The sequence below is a fragment of the Chlorocebus sabaeus genome, chromosome 3 (assembly GCF_047675955.1).
Source record: "Chlorocebus sabaeus isolate Y175 chromosome 3, mChlSab1.0.hap1, whole genome shotgun sequence".
Taxonomy (NCBI): Eukaryota; Metazoa; Chordata; class Mammalia; order Primates; family Cercopithecidae; genus Chlorocebus; species Chlorocebus sabaeus.
The window spans coordinates 14394257-14413400 of record NC_132906.1 but is presented as its reverse complement, the minus strand read 5'-3'; the positions used below and the strand labels follow the sequence as shown (position 1 = coordinate 14413400).

At 37.0% G+C, this 19144-nt stretch overlaps 1 protein-coding gene across 4 annotated transcripts in view; it reads right to left on the bottom strand.

Annotated features, from left to right (window-relative positions):
* NBEA (neurobeachin) overlaps nucleotides 1-19144 on the bottom strand; it is a 731202-nt gene that overhangs the window by 26797 nt on the left and 685261 nt on the right. For 3 of the 4 annotated variants that reach the window (XM_073013354.1, XM_073013348.1, XM_073013355.1), the window contains 2 exons: nucleotides 5613-5702; nucleotides 1779-1971 (listed from right to left, as the gene is read on the bottom strand). In XM_073013354.1, the coding sequence (XP_072869455.1) occupies nucleotides 1779-1971; nucleotides 5613-5702 (283 nt within the window). The remainder of the gene's footprint in view (nucleotides 1-1778; nucleotides 1972-5612; nucleotides 5703-19144) is intronic. The other variant, XM_073013351.1, reaches the window with a different exon arrangement.

The following is a 19144-nucleotide window of genomic DNA, read 5'->3' as shown; positions in this document are numbered from 1 at the left end:
TATTTGCTTAAAAATTATTTGGTAAATTTCTCTGATTCAGTTATACTATGCGTCTCTGTAGATAGCTTTACAAAACAATCACAACAGGGACTTCAGGTTTCCACTTATGATGTAGAAGGCTGGAAAGAGTTTTGTTTCTGTTCTAATGATGAGAAAAAGATGGATAAATAGAAGATCGTAACATTTATTGAACCCATCAAAAAGCTAAGGTTACTGAGCAATCAATCAGCCTGAAATCAATGAAAGGGCTATGCTTCCAAGCAGGGATGGGTATGAGCCTGGGCTCACCTGGGGCAGGACAGAGGAAGCTGGGGCTCCCATCCAAGGGGGCCTTTTTTTCAACACATGACAAGTAAATTGAAGGTGTAAAATTGGGCCACACCTAAAATCTTAATGTCACTAAAAGCTACTTTCAGAGGATTAATGTTTAGGGCTTGATGAAGTTCATTAGTCATAGTTTTTCATATGTGATTATATAATATATACAACACTTTTGAACAATTTTAAGCAAAACTTTAGTCCTTCATAGTTTTTCTCAATGCAAAACATTTCTAGAGGCTGTCTCCTGATAATAATATAGTCATAAATTTTCCTTAAGATATTTGCTGCCTATCTCTGATTGAATGGAAGTAGCATTACCTTATGTTGATAATATCACCAATAACCTTAAAATAAGTGCACTTAGAAACTCTTAGGAGATAAAGCTATGGTACAAATCACTGTATTTTTTAGAGCAATGTAGAGGTCAGTGGAATACAAAGATTCAGGTTATTTCGGCATGACTCAGCTACTCAACTCTGGAGACTGGGGGAGTCCTCGGCTTCCTGGGAGATCTCAAGTGGTGAATTGGGCCAACTAAATCTTTTGGTCATATCCACTTCTGCCCTGGTTAAGGATCAATATGTCTAGATGTTTTTTTTTTTTTTTCCCCCAAGATGAAGTCTCACTCTCTTGCCCAGGCTGGAGTACAGTGGCGCGATCTCAGCTCACTGAAACCTCTGCCACCCGGGTTTAAGCGATTCTCCCACCTCAGCCTCCCGAGTAGCTGGGATTACAAGTGCCTGCCACTGTGCTTGGCTAATTTTTGTAGTTTTAGTAGAGATGGGTTTCACCATCTTGACCAGGCTGGTCTTGAACTCCTGCAATATGTCTAAATGTTTGCCACAGCATTGTGTCGCTTCAAGATGTATTGGCTGGTACTTTCAGGAGTGACTTTGAAGAAACACATGTGAAATATGAAATCACTGGAGAATTTAGATTTTGTGTTTTTGCAAAGATTCTAAGCTCTGCAAAAATAGAGCTGGTGCTTGTTTTGTTTATTGCTGTATATACAGTGCTTAGGACTACTTGACACATAATAGTCATTCAAATATTTGCTTGTAAATTACTGATAAAGAGAAAAGAGGATTTGAAGCCAGCATACAGAAACCCACATTCAAACTCACTTCTGTTTGATATAGGAAAAAAGTGGGGTGCATTTTTTTGCAGTTAGGCAATAGAAGAATAGAGTAGGAGAACCTGAATTATTGGTAGAACTGCTTCAATTTGTCAAATATTTATTGAGTACTTAACTATCATCCAAGCATCTTATGAGGCACTAACATACAGCAGAAATGAAGAAGACAGATAGGAGTCACTCAGTTGGGTTTGACAATAAGTTATTTAGTCTGCTGTTTTTTGTAGATTATGTGGAATATGAGCTAATCCCAGCACACTTTTTTACCTTCATTGTAGCTTTTAAGAAATCTTTAGTGAGCAATTTGCTCAGGCACACATACCTACTGTGTTGTGCCATCTATTCACTGCAAACAGTCGGCTGCAAGTTACTGTCACCACTGCGGGGATGGTCAAGTGGGGCAGGGTGTTGGCTGCCACATGGGTTACTGGAGAATTTGAAGGAAACTTCAGCACCATTATCACATCCTGTTGCATCTGATCTTTAAACATGAGCGGACTCTGTGGAAGGAAACACTGTTGAATAGAAAGGGAAGAGAACAGAGGAAGACAAAAGGAATAACACAGTTAGTGAAAGGCCTAGGGAGAATAAGGTTAAACAGACAAGATTAGCACGAGCACACACAAGGAGGAAAGGCCACCTACACTTTGTTTTTCTTTTTTTTGAGACGGGGTCTCGTTCTGTCCCCCAGGCTGGAGTGCAGTGGCGGGATCTCAGCTCACTGCAAGCTCCGCCTCCCGGGTTCCCGTCATTCTCCTGCCTCAGCCTCCCGAGTAGCTGGGACTACAGGTGCCCGCCACCACACCTGGCTAATGTTTTGTATTTTCAGTAGAGATGGGGTTTCACCATGTTAGCCAGGATGGTCTGGATCTCCTGACCTCGTGATCCGCCCGCATCGGCCTCCCAAAGTGCTGGGATTACAGGCGTGAGCTACGGCGCCCATCCCACCTAAACTTTCATACTGGTGAATGTCTGCCCCAAATCGAGCAGCTTTGACTTGGGGATGGCACAGAGACTAGAGAATAAGAATTATGTGAAGTCAGTAATACAGGGACACAGAATCATTAAAGACCAGCCTCAATTCAAGTATCGCCACAATGCAATGTGAAAAGTTAGCTCACAGACACACCCACACGATGTAACACAGTTATTCAATGCAGCTTAAAAATCAGTTTGGTGGGAAAGTCAGTCAAATCAGTGACTCACATTTTTTACATGAAATATAAAGTGAATTGACTAATACTTTCATTTATATCTGGTTGATCTGGGGTCATGACTACAGTCTAAATAATTAAAATACAATAGCCTCCACAAAGCGGCCGAGCGCTTCCCTGGCAGTGCTCCCCAGGTTCTGCTCTGGCACTGACTGTTTATGGTTGAAGCCTTGTTTCTTCCTTCTAGGCTGGGAGCTTACGCAGGGCCAATGCTTTTTCTTCTTCTTTTTTAAAAAATTATTTTAAGTTCCAGGATACACGTGCAGGACATGCAGGTTGTTACATAGGTAAACATGAGTGATGGTGGTTTGCTGCACAGATCAACCCATCACCGAGGTAGTAAGCCCTGCATATATTAGCTATTCTTCTTGATGCTCCCCTCCTGCCACCCCCAACCCCACGACAGGCCCCAGTGGGTGCTGTTCCCCCTCGTGTGTACATGTGCTTTCTTCTTTCTGTTTTTAGCCTCTGTTTTGTAAACATCCAGCATACAACTTGACAGAAAGTGGATACTATAAGTCCTACAAAACACTACAAATACCACCATATTAAAAACATAAAGTAGGGAGGTTGGAAATAACCATGATTTAGCTTTCATACATGTTTCATGATGGTTTGCAGTATATATGAATTCTCTGCTACATGAACTTAGAAAGCCTAGATTTTCTTTATAAACAGTTTCATGCCAATTCAGTCTCTAACAACTTCCCCTAGGAAAGTAATGAATTCTGACTGGGCATATCTCCAGGATAAATATTTTTATTATTATTATTAAACACAGAAAACTAACACAGGAATAAAACTCTTCTGCCAAAGCATTTCATAAAATAAAGTGTTAGAGATATCCTCCTGGACAGTTTATTAAAAATGGTGAGGCTCAAAGGCCACATCTCTGTGTCTACAATGTGGCTGAGGGTTTATATGGCAACAGCCTGAGCTTGGTGCAAACCTTTCTGTTTAGTCATATAGAAGAACCAACTGCAGTCAAGAGAGTTCATTAGTGACTAACCAAGGGGGACGAAGCTGTTTGGCTGAGCTGTTGTAGGAAGGTTAAAGAAAAAAAAAGAGTTTAAACACACACCAGGCATGGCGGCTTATGCCTGTATTCCCAGCACTTTGGGAGACTGAGGGTCCCCAGGAGTTCAAGACCAGCCTGGGAAACATAGTGAAACCCAATCTCTACAAAAAATTTAAAAAAATTAGCCAGACATGGTGGCACACACCTGTAGTCCCAGCTACTAAGAAGGCTGGGGAAGAAAGATCGTGTGAGCCCAGGAGTTTGAGGCTGTAGTGAGCCATGATCATGCCACTATATTCTAGCCTGTGTAACAGAGTAAGACCTTATCTTAAAAAAAGGTTTAAAACAAATGCATTTAGGTCAGGTGCAGTGGCTCACACCTGCAATCCCAGCATTTTGGGAGGCCGAGGCGGGCAGATCACAAGATCAGGAGTTCGAGACCAGCCTGACCAACATGGTGAAACCCTGTCTTTACTAAAAATACAAAAATTAGCCAGGGGTGGTGGTGCACACCTGTAATCCAAGTTACTCAGGAAGCTGAGGCAGGACAATTGCTTGAACTTGGGAGGCGAAGGTTGCAGTAAGCTGAGATTGCGTCACTGCACTCCAGCCTGGGTGACAGAGTGAGACTCTGTCTTAAAAAAAAAAAAAAAAAGCATTTATGTGTTTCCCAAAAGTTTGACTACTGATTTCTTGAAAGGTTAGAGAAAGTATTTGTGACCGTATCTCCAGTGCTTAGCATCAGATCTGACACACAGAAAGGGCTCAATAAAAATTCGTTAAATGACAGAGTAAATGAAAGGTGTGATTAATACTTCCATCACGAAATAACAGCTTATACATTTGTTTACACAGACATTATGGACCATATTCCAGAGCTCTTTACTCTAAAATTAGAGTACTTGTTGTCTTGAAGTTCATCTTGTGAACACATTTTTACCTTCAAGTATTTTTTACTTCAGTAAAAAAATAGTGAAAAATCAGTTTAAAAATAAATGCTATAAAGTATAATAATAATAAATAAATTAAAAAAAATAAATAAATGCTAAAGAAATTGCTCATAAAAATTTTACCTTTTTCAAATTACTTAAAGAAGAAAATGTTTACTATTTGCTAATAATCTGTAAAGAAACTTTTTTAATGGAAATGGACTTTTAATTCAGATTAAAATGAAAAAAATATGATTCCCTTAGAAAAGGGGGAATAAGAGGTTTAACCAGTAGCTAATTATGATGATGTCAGCTAACATTTATTAAGAACTTATTGTATGACAGTTGCTGGTCTAAGTGCTATACAGTATTGAATCATTCAATTCTCAGTAGTAGGTACTATTTTTACCTCTATTTTATAGATGCTGAAATGCAAACACAGAGAGGTTAAATACCTTGCCCAAGTCATTTACTAGCTAGTGCAGAGATGGTGTTTGGCCTGTCTGACTCTGGGGCCCTTACTCTTAACCACTCTGTTCAACAACCTCTCTGCAATAACCATAAATTACCTTTATATTTCTTTCCTTTTCTTCAAAAGAACTATAAGATACTACTGTATCTTGCCCTGAAATTTAGCAATATCATATTGTGTCTGCAATATATTTTTCACTGTAACTTACAAATACAGTCTAATTCTGGTGTCAGTGTGTGTCTCTATGCCTGTGTGTGCATGAATGAGTTTATGTAGAGGCATACATAGAGAAGATGGCTATTTTTTTGAATCCAAAAGTGGGGTCGTTTAAGTAAGACTTAAAGGTAGATTTACACTCCCTTCTCGGTCTCTCCCTAGGGTATTAGTTTGTACTTAGGCTGAAGAGTTAACCAATAAATCGAGAAAACTTTTAAAATATGCTGTTAAAATCACTATTTTATTTGCTCTATTCCCAGGTACAAAAGAAAGAAAAAAAACCCCTCAACATGCTGATATGTCTTACCAGGTGCATGGCAGAGCTCCGAGGCGGATGTGGCTCAATAAGCAACTGAGATGGCGTCTGTCCAAAGTTCTGTATCTGTGCCTCCATGGCCTGCAGGGGAAGGAGGGTGATTGTCATAATCAATATGCATCAAAGAGAGAGGCCAACACACTCTTTGACAATGCAAGTGTATCCCAAGTCAGCCATGAAAAAAAGTCCAGAAAATTCAACGGGTGCTCTTTTCTCAGGGTGCAGAATCATCCAAGTGTTAGTATTTTGTAGACAAGCTTTGCTTCTCCTTCCAAACATGCTTCAGTTAACCCAGTCACTATTCTTATTTCCAGAAGCTGGGGTTAAATGTGGAAAAGCTAACCTGTGAATACATGCATGCAGCTAAAGACCAAAGAACACTTTCCACACTAAATACAGCACATATACCTTAATAAAGTCCTTTGTAAGAAGGAACGTATGGGGGTCTCTAATGAAATAAGTTTCTGGAATCTTAACAGGGAAAAAAAGAACGAGATATAAAGCCTACCAATTATACAAAATAAAATTCAGAAAGTTATAGGTTCCAATTAATTCAGAGGACAATCAGTAGAAAGAACACCAAGCTTTTATAGCATAATTAAATATAACAAAACTTTCGTTACAAAAATATATTTTAGCTTTCTACGCTATTTTAAGATGAATTCTGGAATATTATTTTTAACGTATAAATTCATTTTCTCAAAATTTTTCCCTGAAATTTGAGAGAGAACTCACCCAAAGAAGAAAGAAATCTTTCTGGATCCTGAGCTACACACTATTTCATTAAAGCCTATGTAGCTGGAAATGAGATTTTATAGCTTCCAATGAATAAAAAAAATTTTAGCCCTCAAACTGTCTGGACTGTACAATATACCTTTCTTGTGTGTGTCAAAGAGATAATCTTAAAAGAAACTTAAGTATTTCCTCTATACATAAATTCTATAGGCAAAATCTTTCAATATATTAAACTAGACTAACAAAAATATTTTTCTGAAATAGTATATGTAATTTATGTCAACAAGGAGAAGCATGATATTTACTATGATCATTACTCTGCTACCATGCTATTTTTTTCCCTAAATTGTATGCAATTTGGTTGCACATAAAAGTGAAATATGAAAATCATAGCTAGGTGCTTGTAGAAGCACAGGTAAGTTGGTAGATGGCTCTTGACATAGCACCACCGCTAATCTCATTGCTATCTACAATTCTAATTTATAAAGTACTTAAATTGGAAAATCTGCCCTCCTACACTGCATTTCAAGAAAATGTTTATCAATAAAAATGTGAACCTGCAAATTTATTAGCAATATTAAAGGTGAATGCATCATTATCTGCCATATTTTAGCCATCGCGTAAATGGGACTTTGGTTCTTTTATCTGCAGAGCAATAGGATGAGTTATTAAATCTCTTTAAGTGCTGTCCAATTTTTATGTATACATTTATTTGCATGGTGTCCACTCATAAGTAAAGTGTGACTATTTAAATTTTATTCACATATGATGCATTTACATCCTACTTTTTTTCCCCAATGCAAGATTTATGATTATAAAAGGGGAACAGACCATTTCTGGTTAGGTTCACATTTTTAATAACAAACTCTTGAGAATTATTTGGGAAACAAAAGTAATTTTATTGTTAATGCTGCCCTGGTTAGCAAATGTCTAATACCTAGCTTCATATATCATTAACAGCTAAATGTCTCTCTAACAACAGATACTGCTACTCCTGTTTTTACTTCCCAGAAAAAGGACTCAAGTGGGAGTGAGGAGTCAGGGGTAAAATTAAACATGTTTTAATCTCTAGATCAGTGTCTTGCACTTAGTAGGCAGCCTTTAAATGTTTATTGAAGGAATGAGTCAACAAACATGCTTTGCTTAACTCTACTTTTGTTTCTTAAAGTATTAACATGTTCTAGAAAATGTTATGAAATGGATAAAATTTCTAGAAATCTTCTGTGCAGTTATCTTCAGTGAGTCCCAACTCTGACCTTTTTGGATTAAGGCAGAGTACATATGCATATATATTTAAAAGAGCTCCCCAATCAGCATCAGGATAAAGACGAGATTGTGACTAACTTTATCCTTTCATTAAGACAGTCAGTTCTCAACACTGAACGTTTATTTCTTTTGAGACTATACTGACTCCCTCTTCCTTGTGATCTACTTTACATGCCTTCATGACCCAAAGGATCTCAGTCCAGTATTTACCTTTTAGTTATCTGGTAATCCTGCCTTCCAGTAATTCCTTACCCTCTGATTTAAAAATGTACAGATCTTTCTGATCCTGAAAAGCATGCTGTCTCCTTTAAGTTCTACTTCTTATCATTACCAAAACATTTGAGGGGGAAGTGAACGCCTACTATCTTTCTTCACCTGCTCCCCATGTAAGATTTTCTGTCCTTTCCCACTTTCAGGGAGTCATCAATGACTTTCTTGTCAAGTGTGCAGGTCCTGTGCACGGGAGGGTTGCCTGGTGACATGCAGAACCCATTCTGCAACCCATGAATTGTTACAATGAAGTAGCTGTTCTGAGAGCTACTCCCTATGTAGGAGAAAATCCTCCCCGAATGCTAACCTTGGGCAGGGATCTAAATCCTTCACCTCCCAGACTCCCTAAATCATAACGAATGCCCTGCATATTCTCACAGCACATTTTTCTCCTTTACTATAGATTTTAACACACAATTATTTATGTATGTCTGTCTGTTCAGAGTGAATCTCTGCAGGTCAGGACTGTGACTTAGTCTTAATAGAGGCTGTAAAAATATTTGCTGAATATATAAGTAGGGCATTTGTATAAAACTGAAACCTAGTCTAGAGAAAGAAAAGCACTTCTGAATTTTTTACTTTTACAATTCAATACCACAAAAACAATTAACAGACATTTGTTGAATGCTTACTCTATGCCAAGGGATACAAAGTCAGATACCAGACTGTCCTCAGGAAGTTAGCAGCCCCCAAAATGAAGACGATGAGTGTGTCAGTGCACATCGTAGGGAGCAGGACCACAGGGGAGGCAAGCCCAGGCTGCCCTGGGAGCCCTGATGAGTGACAGAGGAGAAGGAGAATAGATTCTTAGGAAAAAGGACAGAGTTCAGGTCTGAAGATTAAGTAAGAAGAAGTATGGGATATGAACAGACATTTCTCAAAAGAAGACATTCATACAGCCAACAGACACATGAAAAAATGCTCATCATCACTGGCCATCAGAGAAATGCAAATCAAAACCACAATGAGACACCATCTCACACCAGTTAGAATGGCAATCATTAAAAAGTCAGGAAACAACAGGTGCTGGAGAGGATGTGGAGAAATAGGAACACTTTTACACTGTTGGTGGGATTGTAAACTAGTTCAACCATTATGGAAAACAGTATGGCGATTCCTCAAGGATCTAGAACTAGAAGTACCATATGACCCAGCCATCCCATTACTGGGTATATACCTAAAGGATTATAAATCATGCTGCTATAAAGACACATGCACATGCATGTTTATTGCGGCACTATTCACAATAGCAAAGACTTGGAATCAACCCAAATGTCCATCAGTGACAGACTGGATGAAGAAAATGTGGCACATATACACCATGGAATACTATGCAGCCATAAAAAAGGATGAGTTTGTGTCCTTTGTAGGGACATGGATGCAGCTGGAAACCATCATTCTCAGCAAACTATCGCAAGAACAGAAAACCAAACACCGCATGTTCTCACTCATAGGTGGGAACTGAACAATGAGATCACGTGGACTCGGGAAGGGGAACATCACACACCGGGGCCTATAACGGGGAGGGGGGAGGGGGGAGGGATTGCACTGGGAGTTATACCTGATGTAAATGACGAGTTGATGGGTGCAGCACACCAACATGGCACAAGTATACATATGTAACAAACCTGCACGTTATGCACATGTACCCTACAACTTAAAGTATAATTTAAAAAAAAAAAAAGGAATTAACTTGTCAACAGCATGAAAAGGTTTTCTGCCATATAGAAATTTTCCCTTGAAAATTTCCAAATATATGAAGCTAAAAACAACAACAACAACAACAACAACAAAACAAACAAAACCTACTGGAACTATGAGATGAATTCCTTCTATATTATCCAGAAATGTCATTTTAAAAAATTCTACACATATCTATTTCTCTATACATTGGTCTGCAAGGGTCAGAGAGATTTAATGTTAACTTTGTTCACAAAACATGTATTTGTTGAGTACCTACTACATACTAGATTCCATTCTAGGTATTAATGATACTGGTCAAATGAAACAGATAAAGATTTCTGCCCTCAAAGAGCTGACATTCAGCCCAAAGTCACACACTGGCATCCCATGGGCTAGATGCAGCTCCCAGATGTGGTTTTTATTTGAGCCCAAATTTACAGGTCAGTAAATGGTACACAATAAATTGGATTTTTTGGCTTCTCTTAAAAAATTAGCAGATCAGGCAGTAGCACATCAGCATTCCTGCACAACGGCCCTTTTGTAACGCCCACCACTCACGTGACCTGGGCACTGCCAAGGCTTGTGTCACTCATCTATTCCCTGTCTGATTCTTACATGCTTTGGGGTTTGTGAATCCTTTTAAAATATAATAATTAAAACTTTAATTTGTATTACAAGATATCAATTGCTTTGTATTATCTGTTGTACTTTTCAGTAAACACATAGTGAGTTAACATCGAACACATGAGCTCATGAGCATGTATAATGTATATGGAAAAAAACTAAAACTTTGGAAATGTCAGTCTAACTTCATTAAACGTATGTTATCCATTAGTAGAAATTCCATTATTTTATGTACTATTAATAAGTAAAATATGCTATCAATTAAACTATGCTCTATGATTGGTTGATTGTAAGACACATTATGATTTGGGAGTGTTGTGATATGAAAATGGTGTGCATCTTAGAATCTATACATCATAGTAACTTTTTACTTAAATAAACAGTGGTATCATGAGTCTTACATATTTCATACAAAGCTAGCATAGGTAATAGGCTTAAACCACTAGATTTTTTAAAACAAATGTGGTTAACAAAACCTTTGATGTTTTACAAATACAAAAGACCATGCATCCATTGGTAGACAACACTTTGGCAGAATAACATGAAAATATAGAGTTGCTTGTACTTAAATAATATTCTTTCTTAATGTTATTAAGAAATCACTGATTTTGGTATCTTGCAGTTAAGCTTATTATGTGCATTCACTTTTATTTATTCAAATTTCTAGTTTTTTGAGGTTTAAGATAAAAGTGTATAAAGTACACTAATCTTAAGTGCATAGCTTGATGAATGTATATATGTATGTTTATACATTTTTTCAGTTCTTCTAACCACCACCTAGATTAAGACAGAGGACTTTGGAATGGAACTGGAAGGTTCCATATCTTGGTCTGGGTGGTGGTTACATGAAAGAACACATAGATATTGGTAACCTTGTGTACCTCCCCAGCCAATTATTCCCCCTATCTAGCCCCATCACCCTGTCAAGTTAATAATTATTTTGATGTTTATCATTGATTACTTTTTATTCTTGAATTTTTGATAAATTGAGTTATATACTACATATTTTCTGTTTTTGCTTTTTTTGATCAACACAATGTCTGCAAGATTCAACCTTGTATGTATCAGTAGTTTGTTCTTCTTTTTTTTTTTTTGCTGAATAGTATTCCCCTGTATTAACCTACCACAATTTATCAATTCTTCTGTTGATGGATATTTGGGTTGTTAACAGTTTCAGGTTATTATGAATAAAGTTGCTTAGAAGATTCTTGTACATGTCTTTTGATGGAGGTTAGCAGCCAGTTTTTAGAGGGTCTATAGCTAGATATAGGATTGCTGAGTAATAGGGTAGGAGCAAGTTTAGTTTTACTGTCAAACTGTTTCTCCAAAATGGTTTTGTGTATTTATTTTCTATATTTGTGAACCCAAAATGTAACGGTTAAAGCTGTAAATAAAGTAATAATTTACATTGTGTAGTCTTTTAGGGTACTGATAAATTATTAATAAAACTTGTAGATATCAAAACTCAATTGTCTCATAAAATAATTATAATTAGTATTTCTTTACCTGGAATTGTTAAAGTAGAAATGAAAAGTAAGTCAAAGAGTGTTAAATTTTAATTGTTATATGGATTCTTACTTATTGTAAAAATTGTTTTGCTATTTATTGAACTGACATCATGCGCTTAGCATTTATTTTTCTCTCCAGCTAAGACCCACCAAGAAACAGGTAGGTTGAACGCCTTGAGGAAGTCCTAAAACATGGGATTTTGTAGGTATAGGCAGAGAAGTAAAGATAAATGTGAACTGAATTATACACAAACAAAATAAGTAAATCTGAACAGTATGCATAATTTTCAGATTGCAAACACATGTATGACACATAACTCAGTTTTACCTGCTTATCTATAAATAGAGCTCTCATTAAGGAAAAGTTTCTATTAGGGACACTTTCCCTTTTGTCCTCTTCCTACTTCCTGATTCTTCCTGATTATCCCATTCCTTAGTCCGGTGAGGCTCTCCTTTTATACAATTCTGCGGGACCCACCTACTAAGTTACAAAATTATGACATCTTCATCGGTGTCCCCTTTTTTCTTACTTAACAAGTTCTCTTGAGTCTTTCTTCTTCCTCATAGGTCAGGGCCACTATGCATGGGTATGGCACAAAGGGGCATGTGTGTTAGCTATGATGTGACATATGCCTTATTCCTTTGACCTCTGTATCTCTTGCTTAATTGTTTTCTTTCCTTTTTTGCTTTCCTTCCAAGAAAGTTCTACCTCCTCTATGAATAAATTAAATCATCAGCAGAGGAAATCGATAAATATACTGTGTGCTCATGTGTTGTACATTTGCTTATTGATATAAAAGACTTCCTACTAAGGTAAAATTAAAAGTGGCAAACAAGTAAGCCAGAATTCAGAAGTCATACCTTCTCTGGTGTGTGGTAGGTAAAAACTTTGGTTAATCTTGTCTTTTCCTCATTGCATGTAGATTTAACCCATTTACATTTTTCTCCACAGAATGATGACAACTGTGTTGTTGTTGTTGTTGTTTTGGTGAATGTAGTTCAGTATTATCTTTCAGATGAAATGCCATCAGGTCTACATAGTCACGACAAACAGCACGAAGGAGCTAACAACATAGGCTCTCAAATGAGCTACTCATCCATCTCCCTGGTCTGTAGAAACTTTTACATTGTTTTTCAGAAAAACCAGCATTTTATAAAGTACTATAGGTTGTGCTACCCACAATGCAAAATATCAAACTACATCCAAATACCAGTAAATTCACTAACAATTTTCAGAACATTCAAGAAAAAAGTAGTAAAAGTGGTTGCTTGAGAAAACAGAAAAAGATTTTCAAAGTTTCCTTAGCATTTTGTTTCTCTCACTGTATAGCTCTTACTTACAAGGCTTTTATTTTAATACGTAAAAGTACTTGTTTTTAAACCAAAAAACACAAGTTTGATACAAAATAAAAAAATACATGTGATTGATATCATCTTTCTGTTCCACCTGCAATTCTACCAATGTCAGATAGGAAAAAAATAAACAAAAACAATGGAATTTTAAGTCTGAAATGATAAAAGGAAAGGTTACTTAATGGTAGACTATATTTTAACTGATAAGCTTTTGCTCCTGGTTTATTGTTGTAATAAAACAAGATCATATAAAGCATTACTTTTTAATGCTGGAAAAACAGGAGCAAAATAAAGCAAATAATATCTGCACTTTGTTATTTCTTGCTTTATAAATATTAAACTATATAAAAAATTAAAATGCTATTTTATATTCAACCGCTTCTAGTTTTTCATAGAAACCACAAAATAGAAGAATACATATTTTTCCTTTTGTTTTAACCATCAACTGCATTAAGGCTAAATCTATCCTGGCAAAATGGCTAGAATATTTTAAGCAAATATTTGGTAATCTGAGTAAAAAGGGACCACATTTGCCTTAATTAGTAGATGCTATTGGACAATATTTGAGGGAGGGATTCTGATTTGTCCAGTTACCTGCCTGAATTCTTGGTTTCTTTCTTTTAGCGTAAATCTAAGCAGAATGATGTGACTTACCCTCTTGCTGATCCCTGCTTCCTCCCTGGCATGTTGAATTATAATAGTGATACTACAAAATTGACTTAACAAATGAATGTGAAAAAGTAAGCACCATCTCCTCCAGAGAGAAAATGCTCCATCCAGAATATTTTCTGTCCAAATCAGCTCAATGCCATCAATGACAAGCTCACTCAATTTTTCCACTTAAAATAAGTATAAGTCAACTCAGGTAGGAAGAGTGAGTGCATGTTAATGTAGCTGACTGTGGCTGACCAAGCCTGGAAGCCTTAAATAAGTCTTCTTAGCTTAGAGAAATGAACAACCCAGGGGGAACAGACAGGTGAGCTGGACCCCTTCCTTGGCTCTGGAAGATGCGCCTCCATAGACCCGTGCTCCCTTGCTCTCTACCTTCCCGGTGGGTTCAACCAATGACACAGCTCAGGAGTGGAGACAGGATTATATGGCCCCTCTCTGCCAAGTCCCATTTTGGCAGTGCCTGGCCGGTACTCCTCTACCTAAGGCCACAGCTCTTGTTGGATAAGCACTTTTCTTGCCAGATTCTGGGAATGGCTCTCTTTCCTTGTCACTTTCCCTTGTTCATCCACTTTACTATGTCTATACCTTTGTAAACAGAACCATTATTACACTCTCTTCATTATTCTTTTAAAAAAACCAGTTAATTGTGGTAGAATATATGTAACACAGAATTTACCATCTCAACCATTTTTAAGAGTACAGTTCAGTAGTGTTAGGTACATTCACACAATTGTGTAACCAATCTCCAGAACGCTTCTCATCTTCTAAAACTAAAACGCTCTATTTATTAAACAAAAACTCGCCACTCCCTCTAGTCCCTGGGAGTCACGATTCCACTTTCTTTCTCTATGATTTTGACTAGTTAAGATACCTCATAGAAGTGGAATCATCCAGGATTTGTCTTTTTGTGACTGGCTTTTTTCACTCAGTATTAATGTCCTCAAGGTTCATCCATGCTGTAGCATGTGTCAGAGTTTCCTTCCTTTTTAAGGTTGACTAGTAATGCATTACACACATACACCACCCCACATTTTGTTTATCCGTTCATCCATCCATGGACACTTGCGTTGCTTTCAACTTTTTTTTTTTTTCTTTTTTGAGACAGAGTCTCGCTCTGTCACCCAGGCTGGAGTGCAGTGGTGCAATCTCAGCTCACTGCAACCTCCGCCTCCCGGGTTCAAGTGATTCTCCTGCCTCAGTCTCCCTAGTAGCTGGGACTACAGGTGACTGCCACTATGCCCAGCTAATTTTTGTATTTTTAGTAGAGACCTCGTTTCACCATATTGGCCAAGCTGGTCTCGAACCCCTGACCTTGTGATTTGCCTGCCTCGGCCTCCCAAAGTGCTGGGATTACAGGTGTGAGCCACGGTACCTGGCCTCAACTTTTGACTAACGTGAAAAATGCTCCTATGGACATAGGTATACAAATGTCTCTTTGAAACCCTTCTCTCAATTCTTTTGGATATATACCCAGAAGTAGAATCTGCTGGGTCATAGGGAATTCTATTTTTAATTATTGAAGGATTGCCATATTGCTTTTCCTAGCAGCTATACCAGTGGTAGCATTTTCTATTCCTACCAATGGTGCACAAAGTTTCCAGTTTCTCTACATCCTCACTAACACTTGTTATTTTCTATTTTGATAGTTGCTAACCTAATGGGTGTGAGGTGGTATATCACTGTAGCTTTGATTTGCACTTCCCTAATGATGAATGATCCTGGCATATACTTGTTGGTCATGTGTATGTCTTCTTTGGAGTCTTCATTATTGCTTTGAAAGGTAATGTGCTGAGATCCTGACTGATACAAATAGGACTGTTATTCAGGCACAACAAATGAGAGCAATGCTGGTTACGTTTTGCTACATATTGGGGTAGGAATGACCAAAACAATGATTCTATCCAAGCAAGGGGCATTTTCATTGAGGATTTTAAATATTTCAGAGATAGATATTGTAAGCATACAGGAAAGGCTGTAGAGTCTCACTGAAAAAAATATTTGTTGATACTCAGGAAGAGAACTGAAATACTCTTCTCTAGATGACTTAGGGATTGGCCTACCTGGAAGCAAAATTTTAGCAGATGATTGCTTAAGGATTCTTCCAGGCTTCTGGTTCTTTGCCCACTTTGGGGTTAATCATTAAATGGTACCTAAGTAGAGGACTCAACCCACAAATCCTTTACCGTAGGTGAGAAGAATCTGTATGACATCCCTGCCAAATTTTCCCTGGTTGAGTAAGTTTATGTAAACTAAACTCTATGCTGGCTGATTCAGGAGGTGAAGGAGGAGGAAAACAAGCTGAGTGGGAGGTGGTGGTGTCGGAGCAGGAAGGAGAGAGAAGTGGGGGCCTTTATAAGTTCACTGGAAATGTCTAATCATGGGAAAATATTTTTTTAAAAAGCTGAGATAGATTTGTTTGGTATGTCGAATGACATTGAGACACAGGTTTAGCAGGTGCTGGTATAAATATTCCAAATTGAAATCATATACTTTTAGTATACTAAAGTGAGAATAAAGTATTATTGGATGTATTCAGCAGAACAAAATATTCTTCTTGATTTTGACATAAATGGGCAACAGTAATTTAGATATACTATATTGAGACTACAAATGGCTTTAAATAGGCTCATTATCAATATGTTTAAAATGTTTAAAAATGAGTTCTAAACATCTAACTGAAATGCCTAGGTACTTAGATTGAGTAATAGCTATTTCAACAAATTGAAGCATGCAATATGTTTTGAATAATTGTTAATTTATGCTGAGGTAACAACTGTGTAATAGAAGTGAAATCTATGTTAATAGAAGATGAGGAAATCCCTTCCAGCTATTTCTATTATAAACAGCAGGCTGCAATTTTCACCCTTCTTCCCTTGAGTAAAATATGGCTTTAGATGCTTGTGAAAGTACTTGCTGTTAATTTCTGAAAATCAATAATTAGCACTTCCCAACACCACACAATAAAAATAATACAAAGCGGAGAAAGAAGCACAAGTTACATAAATGACATACATCCAACTTTGACTAGCTGTATTATTTATGCTTTTCTAGTGGACGATTGATGACCATAGCCTAGTGAAGGACTGCAGTAATTATGAGGAGGTAAGATAGACCTAAATTAAAGATTTTTTCACTAATCAAAATTAAATGTGTATCATTAATTTCCTTGATACCAATTTCTATATTAAAACCTTATTCATCAAACCTTTGCAATGCAAGCCTCATGGCTCTCAATGCAAATCTTTGCAGTGAGAAACATATAACAAATATATTTGAAAATATATCCTTATCAGTTTTAGGAATCATGGTATTTTTCATGTTCCCAAAATGATCCTTCAGCTTTAAAGAACACCAACTATGTATTTTCACTCCAATAATTAAAATGTAGGGGTTTTCCTTCTATTTGAATTTGGCTTTTGAATCTGTGAAAATTTTCATCCCAGTAAAACATCCAGTAATTACAGGGGGAAATTAAGATGGTTTTAAGAAATCTTTATCAACCACTCTGTGATCATTTGTTGCAATCACTTCTCAGAATAACTGCCCAGGAAAAGAACCCTGGACATGCCCCACAGGAAGACAATTAGGCATCACGGCGTTTGTAAATGGATGACCTCGTGCTACAACTCATTCCCGCAGATCAGGCAAGCAGCGTTGATGCTCCTTGTCATATCAAAGAGAGTCAGAAATGGGGGACGAAAGGCTGAGCGATAAAGGATTCAATGAAAGAATAAAGAATAATAGAAAGAATTCAAGGAAGGCAATGATTGTACAGGCCCTCAATGTTGTCATTATGGGCCTTTAAATTATCCTTCATTTACATCGTCAGGATGAAAAAGTGTGTCAGTTTCTTTTCTTATACATTTTATGAATTCATCTTCTCAGAAAAGCCAGCATTACAGCTGTTTTGGTTAAAGACACATCTGTCTTCTGGTTCTTGACAGCCCTATCATGTCAATTCTCTGTAGTAGTAAGGAATATTTCAGCAAGAAAATAAAAACTGAAGTAATCTAGCCTACTTCCTATGGGCATACTTTCACCATAGCAGATCCAAAGGGAGGTGGTGTTATCCCTGTCAGATTGAGAAAAAGAAAAAGAAACTATAAGCTAAGAAAACCAAGAAATATTAACAGAAAATTAGACTAAAAATGCCACATTTTTACGACTGCTGGTAATATTAAAAACTACTTAATATTTATATATTTCCAGCAAAAATAAATGTGTATATCTATAAATAAATATTGCAGTGGCTCATCTGTTCTGACAGCTGCCAGCAAAACAGCCCTTTATGATAGGCTTATGTGCATACCTCTCACCGTTAAAACGAAACCATTTAAATAATTTTCTGTTTGGCAATGTCAGCTATAGAATGATGACAAGTATTATGACAAGCTCAGAACTTAGTATCTTGTTAATAACTTGCCTGGTATATGCTTACAGCTTCTGTTGAAATACTGACTCCATTTTTTTCCCTTGCTGAATCAGTACAACTTTAATGCCAGTAATAGTGATGCTAATTCATGTGATAATATGAACAGAAAACTAATGACACTAAAGTAAAACTTTTTTTTAGATGGAGTCTCACACTGTTGTCCAGACTGGAGTGCAGTGGCTCACTACAAGCTGCGCCTCCTGCGTTCACACCATTCTCCTGCCTTAGCCTCCCCAGTAGCTGGGACTACAGGTGCCAGCCACCACGCCCAGCTAATATTTTGTATTTTTAGTAGAGTTGGGGTTTCACCGTGTTAGCCAGGATGGTCTTGATCTCCTGACCTCATGATCTGCCCACCTCGACCTCCCCAAGTGCTGGGATTACAGGCATGAGCCACAGCGCCTGGCCTAATGTAAAACTTTTAAAAATATAAAGGATAATAAAGGATATAAATGCTAATACTAATTTAGATCCAGAAAGAATGTTACAGGCAGTAAGTGGGCTGCAATTAGGCCATCTTTATAAAATTTTGGAGACAGTATGGAAAATAAATTTTAAAACCACAATTGCTTCTTTTTAGTAAATAATATTAAAAACAAATTAACTTATTTTCTCTGTTGCTAACATATTTTTTTTTTTGTTAAATTGATAGTTTTGGTGTCATATATAAAGAAATTATTAAAACAAAAGTTATTCTAAGATACTTTATTTAATTATGCCTTTAGGTAATAATGCCTGTGTAGTGCTTTAGAGTTTAAAGTATTTTTTTCTCCTGTGAATTAGGTATCATCTCTGTCATCACTTTTTTTTAGGTGAGAAAATACAGGTACATAAAATTTAAGTGACTGACTTTAATGTCACTCAAATACTAATGGTTGAGCTGTGATACAACTTATAACCTCATATTCCCTTCTTTCTATCCATTTTTGTTGCCTACGGCATACAATATAATCATACTCTGAGGCAGACAGGTTTGAATA